The sequence below is a fragment of the Alexandromys fortis genome, unplaced genomic scaffold, assembly GCF_014885135.2.
Source record: "Alexandromys fortis isolate MF-2015 unplaced genomic scaffold, M_Fortis_MF-2015_v1.1 scaffold_249, whole genome shotgun sequence".
NCBI classification, from domain to species: domain Eukaryota; kingdom Metazoa; phylum Chordata; class Mammalia; order Rodentia; family Cricetidae; genus Alexandromys; species Alexandromys fortis.
This window is the reverse complement of record NW_026068129.1, coordinates 1412615-1432099: the sequence shown is the minus strand read 5'-3', so window position 1 is coordinate 1432099 and position 19485 is coordinate 1412615. Positions and strand designations below refer to the sequence as shown.

The window sequence follows — 19485 nt, the reverse complement described above, 5'->3', positions numbered from 1 at the left end:
AAACTATGTGCCTTTCCTTTTTCTTTTTTGCTAAAAATCGAGAATCCAGTTTCAAACCTTCTGTCTGGGGCCCCGTCCACACATCACAGCGATGAGATACATGGGTCCTACTATGGTACAGTACATACAGTCTCAAACTAAGAACAGCTCTGAGGTCTATGTCACCATTTTCAATAAATCTTTACCTACAAATATTGAACAAATCTCTACTATAGCTGTACAAAAAAGTTTGCTTTTTTTTAACCACAAGGCCTTTAGATGCAAGGATTACTTTTAAAATTTTTAATCCTTTAAACCAGGACATAACGTACCAACATATTTGCATGCTAAAAAAAACAAACAAAAAAAGAAAAAAAATAAAAGTAAAAGAAAAAGAAATCAAAAGGGAAGAAGTGCCTGAAAGTCTTACTGAAAAAACACAGCAAGATTGTTCCCTTTTCACTGTACAAAAATACGCCTGAAAATATATTAATTTTTAAAAAAGATTGAGGTCTGTTATGTATCAAAAATGTTTCAATACCTTTTTGTACTGAGGTCTAGGCTGTAAGGTATTCAATCAAGGAGGTATAAGGGAACGAGTTACCAAAAAAAGGTTGCCAAGTAGAAATCACATTTGTAAAACCATAAACAATTTGATCTGAAAAAGTAAACTCTGCTCTTAAGTCAGTTCACAGTTATGATTTTTTGTAAGCGTTTGTACAGACTGCATTTTTTCAAGCTCCCTGCAGTTTGAGAAATTGGATGCATAGAAGACATCAGCTTTCTCCCTCCAAAAAAGTAAAATTAAAATAAAAAGGTTGCAATGGTCCCTTTTTGTGTTGTTGTTTTTTAATCACCAGTTCTTTTTTAGATCTCTTAAGAAAAAAAAATATCAACTCCCTAGAGTAACAGTTGTGCCGCCAAAAGGGTCCTCTGCCGACGTCTCTCAGACTTCAAAAAGCCACAAGCTTCAAACAGCGCCTTCCGGAGTGGGGCCTCCTCCCCTCCCCCCGCCCGGTCCCCTCCGCCTTTGTTGCAATCACGAATTTCAGGAAAAAGAAATAAAAATTACAAAACACGATTTCTTAGGGGTGGGGGAAATCACAACTCCAGACTAGGTATGCAGCTACCTTGAGACACGATAAAGGAATGGAAGGGTGGGGAGACCAAAAAAATTTTTTGAAAAAAAAATTAAAAAAAAAACCTGAAAAAATCTCTTTAAAACTACTCATTTCACTTTAACTCCACCAACATTTCACCACCTTTTCCAATTTCTCTGCGCCACATCTCTGACCATGAGCATCTTCTCCCCCTCCCCCCTCCCACCATCCTCTTTATCCTGACCGCCACGACTGCCTCCCGAGGAGCCCTGTGCCCCTTCAATACGTGAACACCAGGTCGGAGAAGTTCGCCTCCAGCCAGTCCCCCGCGATCATCTCGCTCAGCTCCGGCGTGCAGTAGTCGGGGAACTCGAAGTGGGAGCCCAGGCTGCCCTCGCTGAAGGAATCCAGGTCCTTATCCACCAGCGACAGGGACAGGTTCCCTGCCGCGCCCGCGCCCAGAGGCTGCTCGCAGGCGCTGTGCGCGCCCTGGGAGAAATTCAAGCTCAGGTCGAACATGAGGTCGTCGGCGTCCTCGGCGCCGCTGCCGCTGCTGCTGCCGCTGGAGGAGGAGGTGGACACGCAGCGCGAGGACGCGGGCGACAGAGCGGGAGGCGCGGGCGGAGGCTGCTGCTTGGTGATGTTCTTGAAGCTGTAGTACAGCCGGCCGCCCGCGCGCACCTCGTCGTACAGGCTGGCGCCCTCGGGGGACTCGGCCGCGCTGCTGAGCGTGGGGCTGGCGGGGACCTTGGCCACGCTGTAGCGCCTCAGCAGCTGCGGTGGCTGCTGCTGCGCCGGAGGCGGCAGCAGGTGCGAGTGCGCTGGCTCGTCATCGTCGTCGTCCGCGTCGGGCTTGGGCCGCAGCTGCAGCTCGTCGTCCTCGTCGTCTTCTTCGTCGTCGTCGTCCAGAAAGACGCACTTGGCCGCCTTGCCCGCGCCGCAGTCTCCGGGCTGCACCGCCTTGCCCGCGCCCGCCTTGCCCGCCGGCGCCTTCAGCTTGGCGCACTTCTTGCCTGGGCCCTTGGCCGCCTTGGCGCCCGCTGCGCTCTTGTCGGGGCTCTGGCCCGCGCTGGGCTTGGCCGCCGGGTCCGTCTTGGGCTTTTTGCGCGGCCGGTACTTGTAGTCGGGGTAGTCAGCCATGTGCTTGAGGCGCAGGCGCTCCGCCTCCCGGATGAACGGGATCTTCTCGCTGTCCTTCAGCATCTTCCAGCGCTTGCCCAGCCTCTTGGAGATCTCGGCGTTGTGCATGTCGGGCGACTGCTCCATGATCTTCCTCCGCTCGATCTTGGACCACACCATGAAGGCGTTCATGGGCCGCTTGATGTGGCCCGACGCCGTCTTGCACCAGTCCGGGTCGCTCTCGTCCAGGGCCACCGGGCTGCACGCCATGAACTCGCCCTCCTCGGTGTCCAGCGCGTCCCGGGGCAGGTTGCTCTCGGCTTCCGAGCTCTCGGCCTGCTGCACCATGGTCCGCGGCGGGGCTGGGCGCTTGGTCTCCTGCGCGGGCGCCCCTCCCCCTCCCGCCCCTCCACCTTCCCCGGCAAGTTGCAAAGTCCTCGGCCGCGCGCGTCCGCGGCTGCCCCCCTCCCCCCCGGTCCCGTTCCCTGCTGCGGCGGCGGCTGCGGCGACCGGAGAGGAGGCGGCGGCGGCCCGGGACCCGCGCGCTCGCTCTCTCACACTCGCTCGGCTCGCTTTCTCGCTCTCCCGCTCCTGGCAGCCGCCGCAAGCGCCGGACCCCGAGCACTTCCAGGCGCGCGCGCTTCTTCTGCAAAAAGTTGAGGGCTCTCTCTCAACTCGTTATCAGGGTGTCATATGGGTGACATCACTCCTCCAGCCAACCAATGGCTATGCCCGACCCCGCCCATCTCCCGTTATTAACAACAGGTCCCGCCCCTATCCCCGCCCCCTGGCCAGTTTGCAAAGATGGGGGGGGGGTGTCTAGAAATATGTTATTTTTTTCAAAAGAAATCCGCGAGTGCGTACAGCTGCGCGTGTTTCCAGGGAGGACGCAGGACGGGACTGGAAAGACCAGCGTGGGCACAAGGATGCGGACGATGAAGTGAGCCTCGGTGCAGACGCGCCCACGGGGCGCCGCGAGTGGGTGTCGCTGCTGGTCCCGGGCGGGTCGCGCCCTGAACCCGCGCGCGATCGCTCTGCGCCTCTGCCAGGCGGAAGGTGGCGCTTCGACACCGCGCGGCGCCGTGCACGTGGGATCATCCTCTGGTTCCCTTTCTCCCCGCTTTCTGGAGTCGGGTCGGCCGTGCCCTCCCTTCCACCGCGCACCCGCAGGATTTTGTCCCGTCTCCCCCGCACCCCCCTCCCGTTTTCCCTCCTAGATCGCGCGCCGCCCCTGATTCGGCCAGAGTAACGGTCTGTTGAGATCATCCCGCTCCGCGGCCCCGAAGCGGTTCCAAAAGGAGTCCTAGGTGTCAGGCGGGACGGGTCCCTCGGTGGCCCAGGACTCAGCATCGCCTCATGCTGCCCCTCCCCCACCCCAGCGTCCCGCCTCCTCCTTCCATCCCCCCACGCCCTCCTCCCCTGCAGCTCGGTCCTGAAACCCTGGCTATGCTTCCCAGCACGCACCTTCTGGGTCATTTGCTATTTTAACCCAACGGTATCAACCGAAGCTAAAATGAAGTGTACTTGGGTTTAAAGCAAAGATATTTCTTATTTTCCTGCAAAGACTGCCGCCGAAGCGGCGGCCCCAGCCTAGTCGCTTTGCTGGGCTCCTTGGAAACTCGCTTTTCTTTGTGTTGTCTCTTACCCACCTATGTCTCTTCTGAGGACAATGAAAATAAGCTCTCTGTTTTCTGTTTAACGTCGCTGCTCACCTTATCTTCCTCAGACCCATCCACCCCCAGCGCTGGGGGCTGGTTCTTAAGATCTACAGCCCCTCACCCCACCCGGAGTCGCTCACCCGAGAAATCGGCCGCCCGGGACTAGTGGAATTATCTAAACACACTTCCTTTCAGGTTGGTGTACTGCACAGGTCAGTAGCTTCTCATCTCCCACCCACCCCCACCCGCGGACAATGATGTCAGCTCTTCACAGATCATTTTATTAAAAAGAAAAGAAAAGAAAAGAAAAAGACCCCTGTATTTCACCCTCGTGGGCAGCCTAAAGAACAGCACTGTCCCAAGTACATGTAATATTGAAGCTAACCCCAGTCTTGATAACTTTGGCATTTTATTTTATTGTTTAAGGCCACTGGAACCATAAGAATTTCCAGTCGTAATGGGTGACCCGAAGTCTGGAGTTGTAGAAAACCCATGTGGTGTGTGGAAATCCGTCTTTCCGGACAAGGAGACGGCCTCTTGTTTTCCTCTTCACCGCCTGCATTTCTCAGCGATGGGGGACGTCGGAGGAGGATGGGGTGGGGCCAGCGAGTCCCCATCATGGAGGAAATCTACACTCTTAGATGCAGGGGAAGTATTTCATCTCAGCTTCCTGTCCGCATGTGAACCACGGGGATGTATACCATTGCTATTATTTATTTTATTTTATTATCTTGTGACTTTTCCCTCCCCATTCCTCCCTCCCTGGCCTGTTTTTGTTTGTTTGTTTTTTTGTTTTGTTTTGAGACAGGATCTTATTCTATACACCCCAGGCTGGTCCCAAACACGGGCCATTCCACCTGCCTCAGCCTCCAGAGCCATCACTTGTGACCACGTTTTACACTGTAACAGAATACATATTTGAAAACCTTTGGCAATTTAAATTCTGTACTTATTTGCTACCTTTTTGGTATGAAATTATTCATAGCCTTAGAAGAAGATCAACCCCAGAAGAGAAAGATAGAGCCAGTGTGCATGTGCGTGTGTGTGTGTGTGTGTGCACACGTGTGCGCGCGTGCGCACACACACACACACACGTTCTCAAAAGGCTGTGGTGCTCTGCGGGTAATGCCAGGCAAAACCCACACTCATTTTAGTGAGAAACAGAACTCATGTTCAAAGACGAGTGGGTCATTTGCTGGCAAAGATAGATTCCAACAAAAGAGGCTGAATTTTGGTGTAGGGGTCCAGAGGCCCAATGTGACAAGTGAGAGACTTGCTGGTTCTTGAGTCAACAGTGGCAGTCGCTGGGGGTGCTGCAGGTGCTGGCCGAGAGCCCAGCGAGTCTTGCTGCAGTCCGGTTTAGGAGCTCCTTCACAAAAAATTAACTAACTTGATATTTTGTAACCAGGATCCACCCACTTTGTTGACGCAGTCCCTAGTTCTTCAAGGACTGGGAATGAAAGAAAAAGAAAATTAGAAAAATCTATAAACATCTTTCCCTTTTCTAGCTATGCTGTGTATGTCTTTGTTTACTAAGAGGAAAATTTAAGTCATTTCTTTTGAAAAGAAATAAAAGGATAGGGGAACGTGGTAGAAGCCCCATATGCTGCTTACAATAGCAGCATACACTTCTAAAAGAAAAACAAAATCAGATTTCATAATGCCAGCAGGAATCAACTATTTAAAGGGTTATTGTCTAAGGGATGCTTAATCTTTTTCAGTAGTATCTATCTTTCCAGGTTAATTTGGTAAAATGGGAATATCTGTTAACTTTTGAACTCCAGAATATAAATCAGGATTGAGTCTACTAAGTACACTTCACACCCAGTACCCGCTTCCTTTCTCTACCTGTGGCTGAGGTAGGTGCTTTTCCTGTTAAGGACAGACATTGCTAAATACATAATAACCCTCAGAGTCTTGATGGTCACATTTGTTTGGGGAACCCTGTGACTGTGTCTCTCTTTTTTTAAAAAAAAAATTATAGCTTTTATCTTTTTTTCAACACATTTTCATAAAATACTAACATATAAAAAGGTATTTTACAAAGTCACTTAAAATTGTATCAGACTAAACATGAAATGTTCAATTTTTCCTCAAAATTTTAAGTCTTAAAACGATTCCTGGTTAAACAGTTGACTCATTTAACAGCTGGGAGCATCAGACTGCTGGCCTTGCTTGGCCTCCTAAAACAAACAAACGAAAAATCCATTGCATGGGCCTTCCTTTCCCTATATCTCATCTCCCAAAACAAGTTGCCCAACTGTGTCTGTTCCTCAGCATGCCTGGTCCTCACAAATGTCTCTCAGGTGTCTGCGGGCACAAACTGAACGTCACCATAACCTTTGTACAACACAGACTCATACAATCACCGAACTAAGCGTGCACAGTTGTGAACGGTTAGTTCACACTTGTGAACCAACTGAGGATAAGGAGCTATGTGGACTCTTCAGCAAATACTCAATGCCTCTGCATGCTGCAATGCTAAGGCTTCTGCCAAGACCTTGCTGTGAGGGTAGGATCTGACTGTTGGACAATTTTAAATACAAGTCTGTCTGCTCTGTGCTCTCTGCAAACACATAGGCATGCATATACAGGCACACACACACACACATACACACACATCTGCATGCACAAACATGACACACTCAAACATGCACACAACACACACTGATAACCTGGGATACAATCATTGTTTTATCAGGGCACACTTAAGTTGCTGGAAGAATCTTCATGTTGACCTTCCTTTCCTTTGTCCTCCACACCATCTTACTGGACAGCATGACCCGCTATCAGATGAGCAGGGAGGTGATGTAGCACAGCACCGGGGCTTAGGAAGTGACAGATGAGCCGGGGGCAGTGGTTGCACATGTCATTACTCCCAGTGCTTGGGGAGAAGAGGCAGGCAGATCCCCAAGGTCTACAGAGCAAGTTACAGGGCAGCCAGGGCTACACAGGAAAAATATGTCCTGAAAATCCAGAAAAAAAGAAAGTGACATGTATATGTTCTCCTCGTCACCAGGTCAGGGACATATCCACACAGAAACCAAAGGGCCGAAAGTCCTACCTTGCTTCACTCTGTGCAATTCAAGCTGATTCTGTTTTTCTAGTCTATTCCATTGCCATGCGTTAAAAAAAAAAAAAATGTCTTCAGAGCACCGCAACACCAATGTACCAGCAAAGAGTGGGAAACTGTGCTGTAGAGGTGGAGATCTGAGCACTGAAGCAGTTTGCCTTGTATTGAAAAATCTGACTTCAGGGTTGTATATTTTTCCCTAGATCTTACTAGGTATCCTTCGACTTTGGGATAATAATGACCAAAGCATTCCACATATTTGCTCTTTCTGAATCATCTGAGTTATCTTTTCCTTGGTCTATAAAATAGACATTCTTGTTTCTTTTAAAAAAAAGAGATTTTGTTTTCGGAAAGTAGCATTGGGCTCACAACAAAACTGAGTGGAAATGCCACACAGGTTACAACTTAACTTCCATCTGTGTATACACGACCCCCAGGAGCACAGCATCCCTACTTCAGTGGTGTGTGGGCTATCGTCTGTGAACACGTCTCCAGCCATTACAGCTGTGCATCCACCCTTGACATAACTTCTGCTGCCGGTGCTGGCAATTTGAGGGACTCGACTTGTGTCCTGTCATCGTTACCTTGTCACCCCAATAGTTCCGGTGAAGATGTTCTGCTTCACCTCCTCATCCTTCCTCTCTAGGTTCCAGCATACCCTGATCTTATTATGACAGGGCGAATCATGTATGGGAGCTGCACAGCACACGGAACTTTCAGGCCAGCTCCTTCCACGCAGTCAGTGGCACGTAAGCTTTTCCCTGTTTTCAGACCTGGGTGCACTTTTGGAACCTGTGGTGCTCTGCTGTCTGGGTGCGGCAAGGCCTCTCTGGCCTCTGTAAGGCCACCCTGGCTGCTCCCAAGGTTGGCAGAAATGAGTGGATCTACTGGCAACACCTTGTCCAGGTGTGTGTGTGGGGGGGGGGGAGGGATAGAAGATGTCTGTATAAACAGATTGGGGAGCAACTTTTACTGACCACTCAGGAGGCTGCTTAACATATAAGAAATTAAATAACTGTCTCTTAAACCTTTGTGTTTTGTATTGGTGACCCTGGTGTGCATGGTACTTCACAGTGGGAACACTCTCTAAGTTGCTGAAGTTTTCTCAAGGCCCTGCACTCTCCCAAAGGAGGACCTCTGGGCTGAAGTCGTAGGGAGGGGAGAGGGTCCCTGCATATTATGCTAATTCTACTAAGGGGGACAGGAGAGGCAGGCTAAGCAAACCCCAGAGCCAGAATCTATAAGGGGACAGAGAGGGCTGAGCTCCTCTCAGGGCTGAGGAAGCCTGGTCCTTGAGCACTGGTCTCCTTTGGCCTTGTGTACGAAAGAAGTTATGTGAGATTTTGGACGTGGTTGTGAACGTGTGATTGCAAGTTTGCGTGTGGTGTCATGAGTGTGTATATGATTGTGTTTGTGAACACGGCCTGTGTGCGCACAAGCATGACTGGGGCAGAAACAGCTCTGGAGGCACAGACCAGATTTCTCTAAACCCCAGTCCTACCCAAATGTATTCAGTTCAGTCACTCGTCAGTCGGAAAAATGACAGCAACAACAAAACCATCTGTGTTCTTCATGGCAAATGTGTCCTAGTGGATGAAGAAGACCAAGACAGAAAAGGACAGCAGAAAGGAGTGACCTGGTACTGGGCCTGGACTCACTGACTTACTTGCAGGGAGCAGACACTGCTTCCTATGGGCAGGAAGCTATGCATCGCTGCACCACACTAAGATACAAGACATTTGAAGGGTGAGAGGCAGGGAGGGAAGCCAGCCAGGGAACCAGTCTCTTAGGGCTATTACTGTGTGCAGAGGGAGGGCGAGGCAGAATGGGGCAGGAGACCTTCTTGAGGTGCTTCCAAGCTCACCCCTGTCTTTGTTGTTTTTAAAAAAGTCTATGGGTCTATTAAAATTTTTCTCCTTTTTTTAAAAACCTGTATTTATTTATTTGCGTGCACATATCCTCTGTCTGTGTGGAGGACAGGGGACGACTTTTGGAAGTCTCATCTCTCCTCGTGCCGAATGGGATCAGGGGCTTGAACTCAGGTTCTCACGCTTAGCTGCAAGTGCCTTTACCTGTGAAGCCATTTGATGGCCCCAATTTCCTGTTTTATTATCTTATACTTTTTATACTAGATCAAATCGGAAGCCGGGGAACATTGGTCACATTACCTACATCTTGGCTCTTATATATTTTAGGATAGGGCCACTTAGTGGTGACTTTGGCATTTGGATGTCATTGTTGACTGCCTCCATTTCTGCCCCTATTTAAATGTAGCAAGCATTCCTTTCTCCCAGTCTCCCTGTGGCAGGGAGGCTGCACCCCACCCCCACTCCTTGCTCCCAGAGCTACCTCTGGCTGCTGGGCCCATAAGTTTGGGTTGCTAGAAGAAGAAGGGGTCCCAGTGCTCCTCAGAACCCAGGCTCTGTGCTGAATGCCCCGTGCCCTGGACGAGTGGACTGCTAAGCTGCCTTGGTGAGTGGGTTGCAAGAACTCGTCTGCAGCAACATGGGCCTTGTTTCTGGGGTGCAGATCCCTTTAGCTCCTCCAGCAGTTTTGTGCACATGTCTCTAACACCACGCTTTTTACACTATATCCCCTACTTCAGAGGGCCACACTCAGGTTTCCTCCCTCCCTGTCCATTAGGCTTCCGTCCATGGTCCATGCCCACTACCCTCTACTGCTCTGTTAACTCTCCTCGAAGTCAGCTCCAGCCAGGCCTAGACATTCTGTCTCCGGGAGAGGGCGTGGCGCCATCCTCCAGGGGCTCCCATCTCCATCCATTTCCTCTTGAGTTGGGACCCAACAGTATGATCTTGCATAGGTGGCTATGAGCCAAACCTCTGTGGTTGGGGAAGGGAAGATGTAGGTGGAAAGAGACCTGGAGGTGGGAAAACCAAGTTCAAGCGGGGATTGTCAGTGCTTAGCACCCAGTGGGCTTTCCTTTACCTTTTCCTGGTGACAGCTTCCTTTGGAATGAGATGTCCATTCCATGCCTGTCCTATGGCACTGTTTAGGGACTGATAGCCTGTCTGGGTTCACAGCTTCTGCATAGAAAGTTCGTTGCTTAAGAGTTGCGGGTACCACACCTGACCTAGACAGTAAGGTGAAATTCTGTACTTGGAGGGGATACTGCATTGGTGAAGACACCCGGCTATGCTGGGATGAGGTAGGAGAGTGTATTATGCTTGTGAAAAATGCTTGTGAATCCTTGAGGTTAGAGAGGGAACTGTGAGGGCTGGGGCCTTGCTCCTCTACATTACCATCTCTGAAGCCTCAGCTCAAGGGTCTTTTGTGTCCTTTGTTAGAGTAACACCTCCCTCACCTTCCCACCCCACCCCCACCAAGGAACCGCTTCAGGGAGAGGCAATAGCAAGCCCCGGAGGAGTGCTGTCTTCAAACAAACTGTTTTGCAAGAGTTTTCTGCTTAGCCACTCTAGCTGCCTTTATGCTTGTCACGTCAATGGTCAACAGGCCTGTGTGAATTCCTGGCACCACAGTGGAAGACAGCATGGCTACGTCAAGGGGTCACAGCTTCAAAAAGTATATGCATTGGAGTATCTTTTTTTTTTAGGGTTTGGGGCAAAACTTCTGTGAGAACTGAGAAAGGATAAGTTCCATGTCACTCAGGCCCAGATGATCACCATACTGACACAGGCAGAGAACTGTGCACCCTTGTAGCATGGCCTCTTCCTGCCCTTGCCTCTGAGAGCAAGGGATCCGCATTTGTATTTTAACTTTTTAATCTCTCTGTGCATGCATGGTTATTTGTGTGAGTGTAGATGTACAAGTGTTTATGTATGTGTGTATGTGTGTGTGCCATTACACACACGTGGAGGTCAGAGGATGGTCTCAGGTGCGAGTCCTCACTTTGTACCTTTGAGAGAGGCCTTCCTTATTCACCACTGAGGGTGCCAGGCTCGCTGGCCCAGGACCCTGCTGTCTCCACCTCCCACCTCTCAGTAGGAGTGCTGGGATTATAGGAGTGTGCCACTGTGTCCAGTGTCATGTGAGGCCTAGGGATCCAAATACAGGCCATAAGGTTGTGTGGTAAAGGCTCAACCCATCCAATCATCTCCCCCATCTAATTTCCAGCCATTCCTCATGGCAAGAGCCCCTTCACTGAATGTCTGCCCTTATCCCAGCATCCGTCATGCTGACACCCCAGTTTTCTCCAGACACCAAATCTACACATCACGCTCCATCCAGGCCTGGATCATGGGTGCCAGAAATGCGCCCGGAGCCCAAGGGATAGGCAGGAAGTTCCTCTCAGTTGTTTATAAAGATCTGTTTCAGGTCTGAGATAGTTCTATACAATAAAGTTCCTCTCACCCAGCTCCCTGGTGGGTTTTGGAGGCAGGAAGAGCAGACAAAAAAAAAAAAAAAAAAAAAAAGCAAGACAGTGGGTGTGAATTTCAGTTTGCAGGCAGCGTGATGGCTGGTGCCGGGGGTGGAAGCATAGGAACATGGTGGCCAATGCAGAAGTCTTTGGTTTCCACTGTGTTCCCTTGAAGAGAACATACTTCTCATCTGCTCTGCCATGGAGGTAACCGGGTTCTGGGTCCCTCTCCAGAAAATCCTGCAGTAGTGTATGCATGCTTCAGACTATTAATGAAGAGGAAAACACCCTGAGGGAGTCTGGGGAAGAGAAACATAGAGTTAAGGAGAAGAAGGGAGATGAGTGTTGCCCCTCCTGGAAGAGGTTCTGTGTCTTCTTCCCTCCTTTAGCCTCACCCCAGCCCTAGTTGCCTTTACTTTGAACTTGGCTGGAACTTTATTTTCCCACGGGACTAAGTTTGGTGCTCTCAATGTCTTGCCGGTATTATTGTGAATTGACCTTTCTTCCTTCCTTCCTTCCTTCCTTCCTTCCTTCCTTCCTTCCTTCCTTCCTTTCTTTCTTTCTTTCTTTCTTTCTTTCTTTCTTTCTTCCTGGTGTAGAGAACTGAGCATGACAAAAGATGCACAAGACGCTTCCCACACTAACACTGACATCTTTTCCCGACCTCAGCACCATGATTTTCTTTCTCTAAAGGAAGAATTTAACACGGAGATTTCTCCTCATGAAACAACTCTCTGGGAGCCTCTGAGACCATAAAAATCTGCACAAGTTCATGTATACGTACACATAATTATAAAATGTGAGGGTGTTTGAAGAAGACTCAAAGCAAGTGTCGTGCTCTAGAGTGGGCGGATGCATCTAGGATGCATCTATAAATAGGATAGAGTGTGAAGCCAGGGAAACTGGTACCCATGCATCCTCTACCCTGCCTGTTTCCTGGACTGGGCAGCAAAGAGACCAGTGGGTTAATATAGAAGTCACCTATCTTCTCAGAATCAGAGTCTCTTTTATACCCCTCCCAAGCCTGATGCCCAGGACTTTTTGTTTTGTTTTGTTTTCAGTTCTCTAGTTCTATCTTATGGGGAAAGGTTATCCTTTGCCCGTGTGTATTTGATATTTTTCTCAATAATTAATTCTGATATTCCTAAATGCATATGCTATTGCCTATATTTAACCTCTTGTGGACAGCGGGCAAGGGTGTATTTAATCGCATCTGGGTGAATGAATGACTGCACAAGAATGATGTCGGGTACCTATTTCTGGACCTCACCACGAAGAATAAGATCTGGGGTATAAAAGGAAAGGCATTTGCAGTATTTCCTGGGCATGTATTTACTCGCTCAGCCACCTCAGCGGAAGCTTGTTTATTGTGTCAATGCTAATTACAGCAACTCTATAGAATAACACCATGTTCCATACCAAACTGGTCTGAGAACTGCCTACACGGCGCGCTGTAGCAGTCTAAACATCTGTGAAACCAAATATATATGTATAGATGCACATCTCCCTCCTCCACTAACACAGGTAGAATCTAAATCTAGCTCTCTCTTCCAGAGAGCAAACATCCCTATGCTAAGAAATGGCCAGTCCGAATCCTGAAGACTGTGTTGGACTAGCTGCCTGCTGCCTTGTGCAGTGGAGCCCACATCTTATTCTCTCTGTATCAATCTTTAATAACTATTCAGAAACACTTAGGGATGTAGGCTCTGCTTTCCAGGGCACGCAACCAACCAAATGACTGGTTCTCTTAAACACACTCTGTGCTCTGAAGCATAAGGTCTCCTATAGGACACTAAGCCCAGAAAATCCAGCCAGATGCTTCAACAAGACAATTCAGTCTCCACGTGTTAAGTCTCAGGACTGAAGAAGGCCAGGCGCTCAGTTTTTAGGAGCTAGCTGTCTTTGTTTCTATGTTGGCCAATTGGCTGAATGTCTTCTACCGATGTCTAAAAGTTCTGTGACTCTCAAATCATTGAGAACATTATTAATAGTGTGATTATAAAGTATCACCACAAAGATGTACTATAGCATGGGATAACCGGGATAGAATCTAGGCATAGGGTCCAGAGGCGTTCCCTCTGGACGTGTTAGTGCTGCTTAGGGAAGCCATCTTCTAACACTTCTGGGAAGTAGAAAGCCAGGAGGGGCAACATGGATGTCTACTCTGCAGCCTCACTTGGGGAAAACGTCCTTTATCAGTTAGGCGGCCTCACTGAAATTCAGCCACAGACATTCAGTGACATGGGATTCCAGGCATGAGTGGTGGCTCCAGGGTCGGTGGGGCTCATGGGGCCTGCGTCCACCAGGGAGCAGTCCATGGATTCAGAGCAGCTGAGCAGGCCCTTGGCTGGTAGCCCAGCTTTGCATTCACAATGCTTATGCTGATGGTAGAGTCCTGCAGCACCAGCTACACACAGCACAGGTGGGCAGACAGCAGATCATACCTAAAGAGGAGAAGAAGTGTTGGAAATCCTCATCCACGGAAACTTTGTCCCCTGTGTCCGAATTTAACTTCCACCTTTAACTAAACTTAGGGGCCTGGAAACCATAACACAGGGCTAAACTATGCCAAATGTCATTCTTCTCCAAGTCTGAATTTCTGTTCTTCACTCCCATAGAGGCTGAGAGCATTGTGAGGAAGTGGGTGGGCATCAACAGGGATATCTGATTTAACTGCCTTCTATGATAATATTAATAATAACAGCAACAACAATAATACTTACTATTATCACTGTGTGTGTTTCATGTGCATAGCCACGGCATGCAAGTTGAGGTCAGAGGACACACGTGTGTAGTCGGTTCTCTCTTTCCATATTAACACAGATTCTGAAGATTGAACGCAAGTCTTCAGGTTTATATGGCAGGTGCCGTGACCCGTAGTCCTCTTGATGGGTGCTAATGTTTGTCTCTGTCTGCAGGCTTAGGATGAAAAGCAGCTGAGACAGCCACCCTTGGGGACTGAACAACGCTCAGATCCTAGGCCTTTCCATCAGGAGACCGCCTGTAAGGCACTGTAATCAACCCACTTTCAATGGATGCAGATTCATTCTGTCAGTTTGGTTTGCCACTGAGTTAGAAAGTGGGAGCTGTTCTCATCGTTAGAAACCCGAACACAGTGACTAGGGTGGTACAGATGATTAACTAGCTATACTGACTGGATGAGAGATGAAGATAGTCATATACCCAGGTGGAAAGCATCAGGTACTCCGTGGTCTAAAAATGGGTTTGCAACACATGAAACTGCGCAGTGATTATCCTTTAAAATATAGGAAATGCCCTCCGTAGTTAAATAATCTAGATTCTTGAACAAATTTCAATACAATGAGTTTAACAAGAACAGAGTCATTGAAAGCATGATTGACTCTTACTGGAATTATAAATATTGATAAGGAGACTAAGCAGGTCACAGCTTGTACTCCCCTGAAAGATCGGGGTTCATTTCCCAGCATTTATGTCAGGGGGCTCACAAGTCCTAGAACTGCAATTTCAGCACTCTCTTCTGGCTTCCACAGACCCCTCACTCACGTGTACATACTCATGTGAAGACATACACAACATTTTTATATTAAAAAAAAAACTAGCAAGGACGACATTTCTTTTTTTTTAAACTTTATTTAACTTTACTTCATGTGCATTGGTATAATGATATCAGATTCTCTTGAACTGTAGCTACAGATAGCTGTGAGCTGCCATGTGGGTACTGGGAATTGAACCCGGGTCCTCTGGAGGAACAGTCAGTGCTCTTAACCACTGAGCGATCTCACCAGCCCCATGGGACAACATTTCTTATGGTAAACTCGTAGATTAAAATTCTTTAATCCCAGGGTTTGGGAGACAGAAGGAAGCTGTCCACAAACTCAAAGCTGCCTTTGGATCTAAAGTTCAAGAGAATTTCCCCCAAAGTCAGATGTGGTGATGCACATCTCAGATTTCAGCATTCAGGAGGCAAATGGATCTCTGTGATTTTGAGGCCAGCCTGAACTACATAAGAGTTTTAGGCAAGCTATGGATCTATATCAAGACCTGACAAGAGACAGAGAGAGAGAGAGAGAGAGAGAGAGAGAGAGAGAGGGAGAAGGAGAAGGAGAAGGAGAAGGAGAAGGAGAAGGAGAAGGAGAAGGAGAAGGAGAAGGAGAAGGAGAGGGAGAAGGAGAAGGAGAAGGAGAAGGAGAAGGAGAAGGAGAAGGAGAAGGAGAAGGAGAAGGAGAAGGAGAAGGAGAAGGAGAAGGAGAAGGAGAAGGAGAAGGAGAAGGAGAAGGAGAAGGAGAAGGAGAAGGAGAAGGAGAAGGAGAAGGAGAAGGAGAAGGAGAAGGAGAAGGAGAAGGAGAAGGAGAAGGAGAAGGAGAAGGAGAAGGAGAAGGAGAAGGAGAAGGAGAAGGAGAAGGAGAAGGAGAAGGAGAAGGAGAAGGAGAAGGAGAAGGAGAAGGAGAAGGAGAAGGAGAAGGAGAAGGAGAAGGAGAAGGAGAAGGAGAAGGAGAAGGAGAAGGAGAAGGAGAAGGAGAAGGAGAAGGAGAAGGAGAAGGAGAAGGAGAAGGAGAAGGAGAAGGAGAAGGAGAAGGAGAAGGAGAAGGAGAAGGAGAAGGAGAAGGAGAAGGAGAAGGAGAAGGAGAAGGAGAAGGAGAAGGAGAAGGAGAAGGAGAAGGAGAAGGAGAAGGAGAAGAAGAAGAAGAAGAAGAAGAAGAAGAAGAAGAAGAAGAAGAAGAAGAAGAAGAAGAAGAAGAAGAAGAAGAAGAAGAAGAAGAGCAGGAGGAGGAGGAGGAGGAAGAGGGGGAGGAGAAGAAACGGGGAAGAAAAGTTCCCAATTCAACATTTGGCTCCCTTCTGTTTTGTTTGTGTTTGCAGGGGTGATGATTGAGACAGGATTTCTCTATGTAGCCCTGGCTATCCTGGAACTCATTCCATAGACTAGGCTTGCCTCAAACTCAAAGATCTGCCTGCCTCTGCCTCCCAAGTGCTGGGATTAAAGGTGTGCGTCACCATGCCCAGCCAGATCTGCACCCTGTGTTTCTTCTGCGTATATTTCATAATGAGGTAGAAGGCCTGGGCATCTGAACGCAGTTTTCTTTTTAAGTGGGTGGCTTTTTGTTTGTTTGTTTTTAAGTATGGTTTTTGTAGATGACAATGTGATCCAAAGGAACCAAAAGCTTGCATACTCCTGGGTGAGTTCAGAGGTTTTGCGCTGTGGTCAGTCAGTGACACGCTCACAGAAGAGAATTTGCCTGGTCATCCTCTCTCCATCTCCACACAGTGTAGATCCAGACTTCATTCATTTTGGCTTCTTCCTCACAGCCTGAATCCTGATGCAGGAGGATAACACAGCCAAAGGCAAGTGATTTCATCATCAGCTGTTGCTGCGGCTGACCACAGGAAGGTTGCACCATGGCTTTTGTGTCTCTTACCCAAGTAGAAAGTAAGAAAGAGAAAAGCCTTAACTCTGGCTTTGCTGATCTTGATACTAAACTGAAAAATGCTTGAAACTGGGCTGTGATGTTTGACGTGGCATGGAGATGCACCCCAAAAGACCCCTCAGTTAGGCCCTGTGACAAGCATACATGTTTGTATGCTTCTTTTTATCTGTACTTTTACACACACACACACACACACCACAGGAGAACACAGCCAAAGCTGTAACAGAATGGCAAAGACAGAGGTGGAAGGTATGTTCCTGTGTATGGTGTATGTGTGTGTGTGTGCATGTGTGTGTGTTTGTGTATGTGTATGTGTAAGGATAGGCACACAAATGTACAGGCCAGAGGAAAACCTTGGTTGTTGGTCCCCAGCTTGCATATTGTTTGAGACAGACTCTTTGTGTTACTCACAGATACATACACCCAGGTAGCTGGTCCACTGGCTTCTAGGATTCTCCTGTCTCTACCTACCACTAATGCTACAAAGTGTCTCTCTTCATCCTGGTTCTGGAGATTTGGACTCAGGCCTCGATGCTTGTGAAGCAGGTATTTTCACTCCCTGAGGCATCTCTCCAGCCCTGGTATGCACATCCTAAATATGCACATTGCTTTGAAGAATCAACAACACTTCCCTCGGATATTAAATTGCACACACTTCAAATCATTTTCCTAGGGGTGGGATGACCTGAACGCTTGTGGAGAATGAGAAAGAGGAGGCGCTGTGATTAATCCTCAGGAGAGTGTGCGACTGGTTATGTGCACATGGTGCTGCAAGATCAAGACACACACACAAGGCACACTGCAGAGATATGTGTCTCTGAGTGCGCATCAGGGCAGGACAACGGAGATAACTACAGTAGAATCAGGGGCAGTGTCTGTTTCCACCACAGCCCGGAGTGACCGCGCAAGGGCAGATCTTCATGCCAACAACCACACATCACTGCCTTTCTGTCTCAGGGACTGCTGGCATGCCAACATTGCAGAGAGGGAAAGAGAATCTCGTTTTAATGAGGAGAAATGGTTTGGTGTGCATGTTTAACAGGCAGCCCCACACTGCTGTCTTCTGAGAGTCCGAAAGCAGGTTTCATCTCAGCTGAGCTGCTGGGGTGATGTTGATTTAGGCGAAGGCTGGATGCAGCTTGCAACGACAAGCCTCCATTGGAAGCTCCTAGCAGCCTCTCTCTGTATCATAGCCCCCCACACCTCCCACTTCCCACCAACAGGGGTGGCCCCACACCGGCCAGCTGCTGAATTCAGGCATCCCCTAGGAAAGGACTCTGAATTCCCAAACCGCCTGCCTGCTTTGAGGCTCTCCAGAGTCCCTCGTGATTAAAGTCTGCCCCCACATTATGTTCTGCAGCTGCCTCCCCCTGGCCCACTCTGCCATGCCAAGCAGCAGCCTTGCCACCTGCAGTGCCACCCTACCCTCGCTGGCCAGAATGGGCAGGTGCTCCTCAGCGGGCAGCAGGTGCCGTGGCTGCAGGTGTGCAAGGCCAGGTGCTCCACGGACCTGGGTACCTCTGGATGCAGAAGGAGCCAGCGGGAAGAGGCCGTGAATGGCGGAGCTGGCTGCTGGCCAGGCCTCCCCTGGCATGTCAACCCTCTGACAAAGCCAGGCTCCTTCCAGAGCAGCAGGCAGGATGCCCAGTTGCCCAGGGCCATCTATCAAGCAGTAAATGGATGTACCTTGTAGGGGTCCCAACCCCATCCCTGAGGCTGACCTTTTGTGCAGCTCCTTCCTCCCTGACTTCAGTTAAGCCCTCGGAGTTTAAATGTGACTTTTCCACAAGCGACATGGACACCATCTGGGCTGCCGCTTACAAATACAGCATTGTGGCCTCCCTTCTCAGCTAGAGCAAGGACAAGGGGCCACACAGGTGGTCACATGCCATGCCCCCTTTCCAAAACTCCAGGATCCAGAACTCTTTCTTTCTTTCTTTCTTTCTTTCTTTCTTTCTTTCTTTCTTTCTTTCTTTCTTCCTTCCTTCCTTCCTTCCTTCCTTCCTTCCTTCCTTCCTTTTTTCTTTGTTTATTTTCAACCTAAAAGCCTTCCCTACATTCTGGTTGTGCTTAGGGTTGGGAACAGTCATGTCCATGTTACCCAAAGTTCTGAAGTAGTTCAAGAGAAATCTACCTTTCTAAGAAAGCAGTGAGGTAGTTGCTAGGCAAAAATTGTTATCTTATCAGGGAGGCTCGTTTTTCAAAACAGAATTCAGGTAGTTGACACAATACATATAAAGCTTATGAAAAGCAGAAACAAAAAACCAAGACCTTGATGTTCTGAACAGAGGGAGAGGGGCAAGAAGAAGCTATTGAAAGGTATGGAGTGGCCCTCAGGAGGCTGAAGCGGGACTGTTGTGAGTTCAAGCCCAGTTCCATTGTGACATCTTGTCTTCTGGAAACAGAAGAGCAGGGACTGGGCAGGGTCTTTGCAGAGCATTCCCCAGGAGGTCCCCTCAGCAGAAGGATGAACGTGTGGCTCAGATTTACATGCTCCCAAAGGAAAAAGGCTGAGCATCCCATTGTAGGTCATGGTGTCTACAACCTAAAACAAACTGAATACATTTGCAGACTGTGTTATTGTGAGGGCCTGAAGTGGAGTTACACCCCTGTAGAATCCTCTTGCATGAGTCTCTGCTTGAGAAAAACAATATCCAGGGCAGCTTAGAAACCTGCCCAGAGTGGGTACCCTTGCTTCTTCTCGTTTTCAGTGCAAGGCGAGGCTGTACAATCAGGCGAGGCTATACAATCCTTCGGTCAGGAACCTCATAGTTGATGAGGTTTTCCAGAAGCGAACCTGGGTCCAGCCGGA

General features: G+C 48.8%; 1 protein-coding gene across 1 annotated transcript; it reads right to left on the bottom strand.

Moving 5' to 3' along the window:
- Positions 1-1358: 1358 nt before the first annotated feature.
- On the bottom strand, positions 1359-2572 carry Sox11 (SRY-box transcription factor 11). Its single transcript, XM_050125938.1, has one exon. The coding sequence runs from the start codon at positions 2544-2546 to the stop codon at positions 1359-1361; it is 1188 nt and encodes a 395-aa protein (XP_049981895.1). The 5' UTR covers positions 2547-2572.
- Positions 2573-19485: the final 16913 nt, after the last annotated feature.

Bases quoted from the DNA above. Each gene is read 5' to 3' on its own strand.
- Sox11 (XM_050125938.1), bottom strand. From the start codon at position 2,546: ATGGTGCAGCAGGCCGAGAGCTCGGAAGCCGAGAGCAACCTGCCCCGG.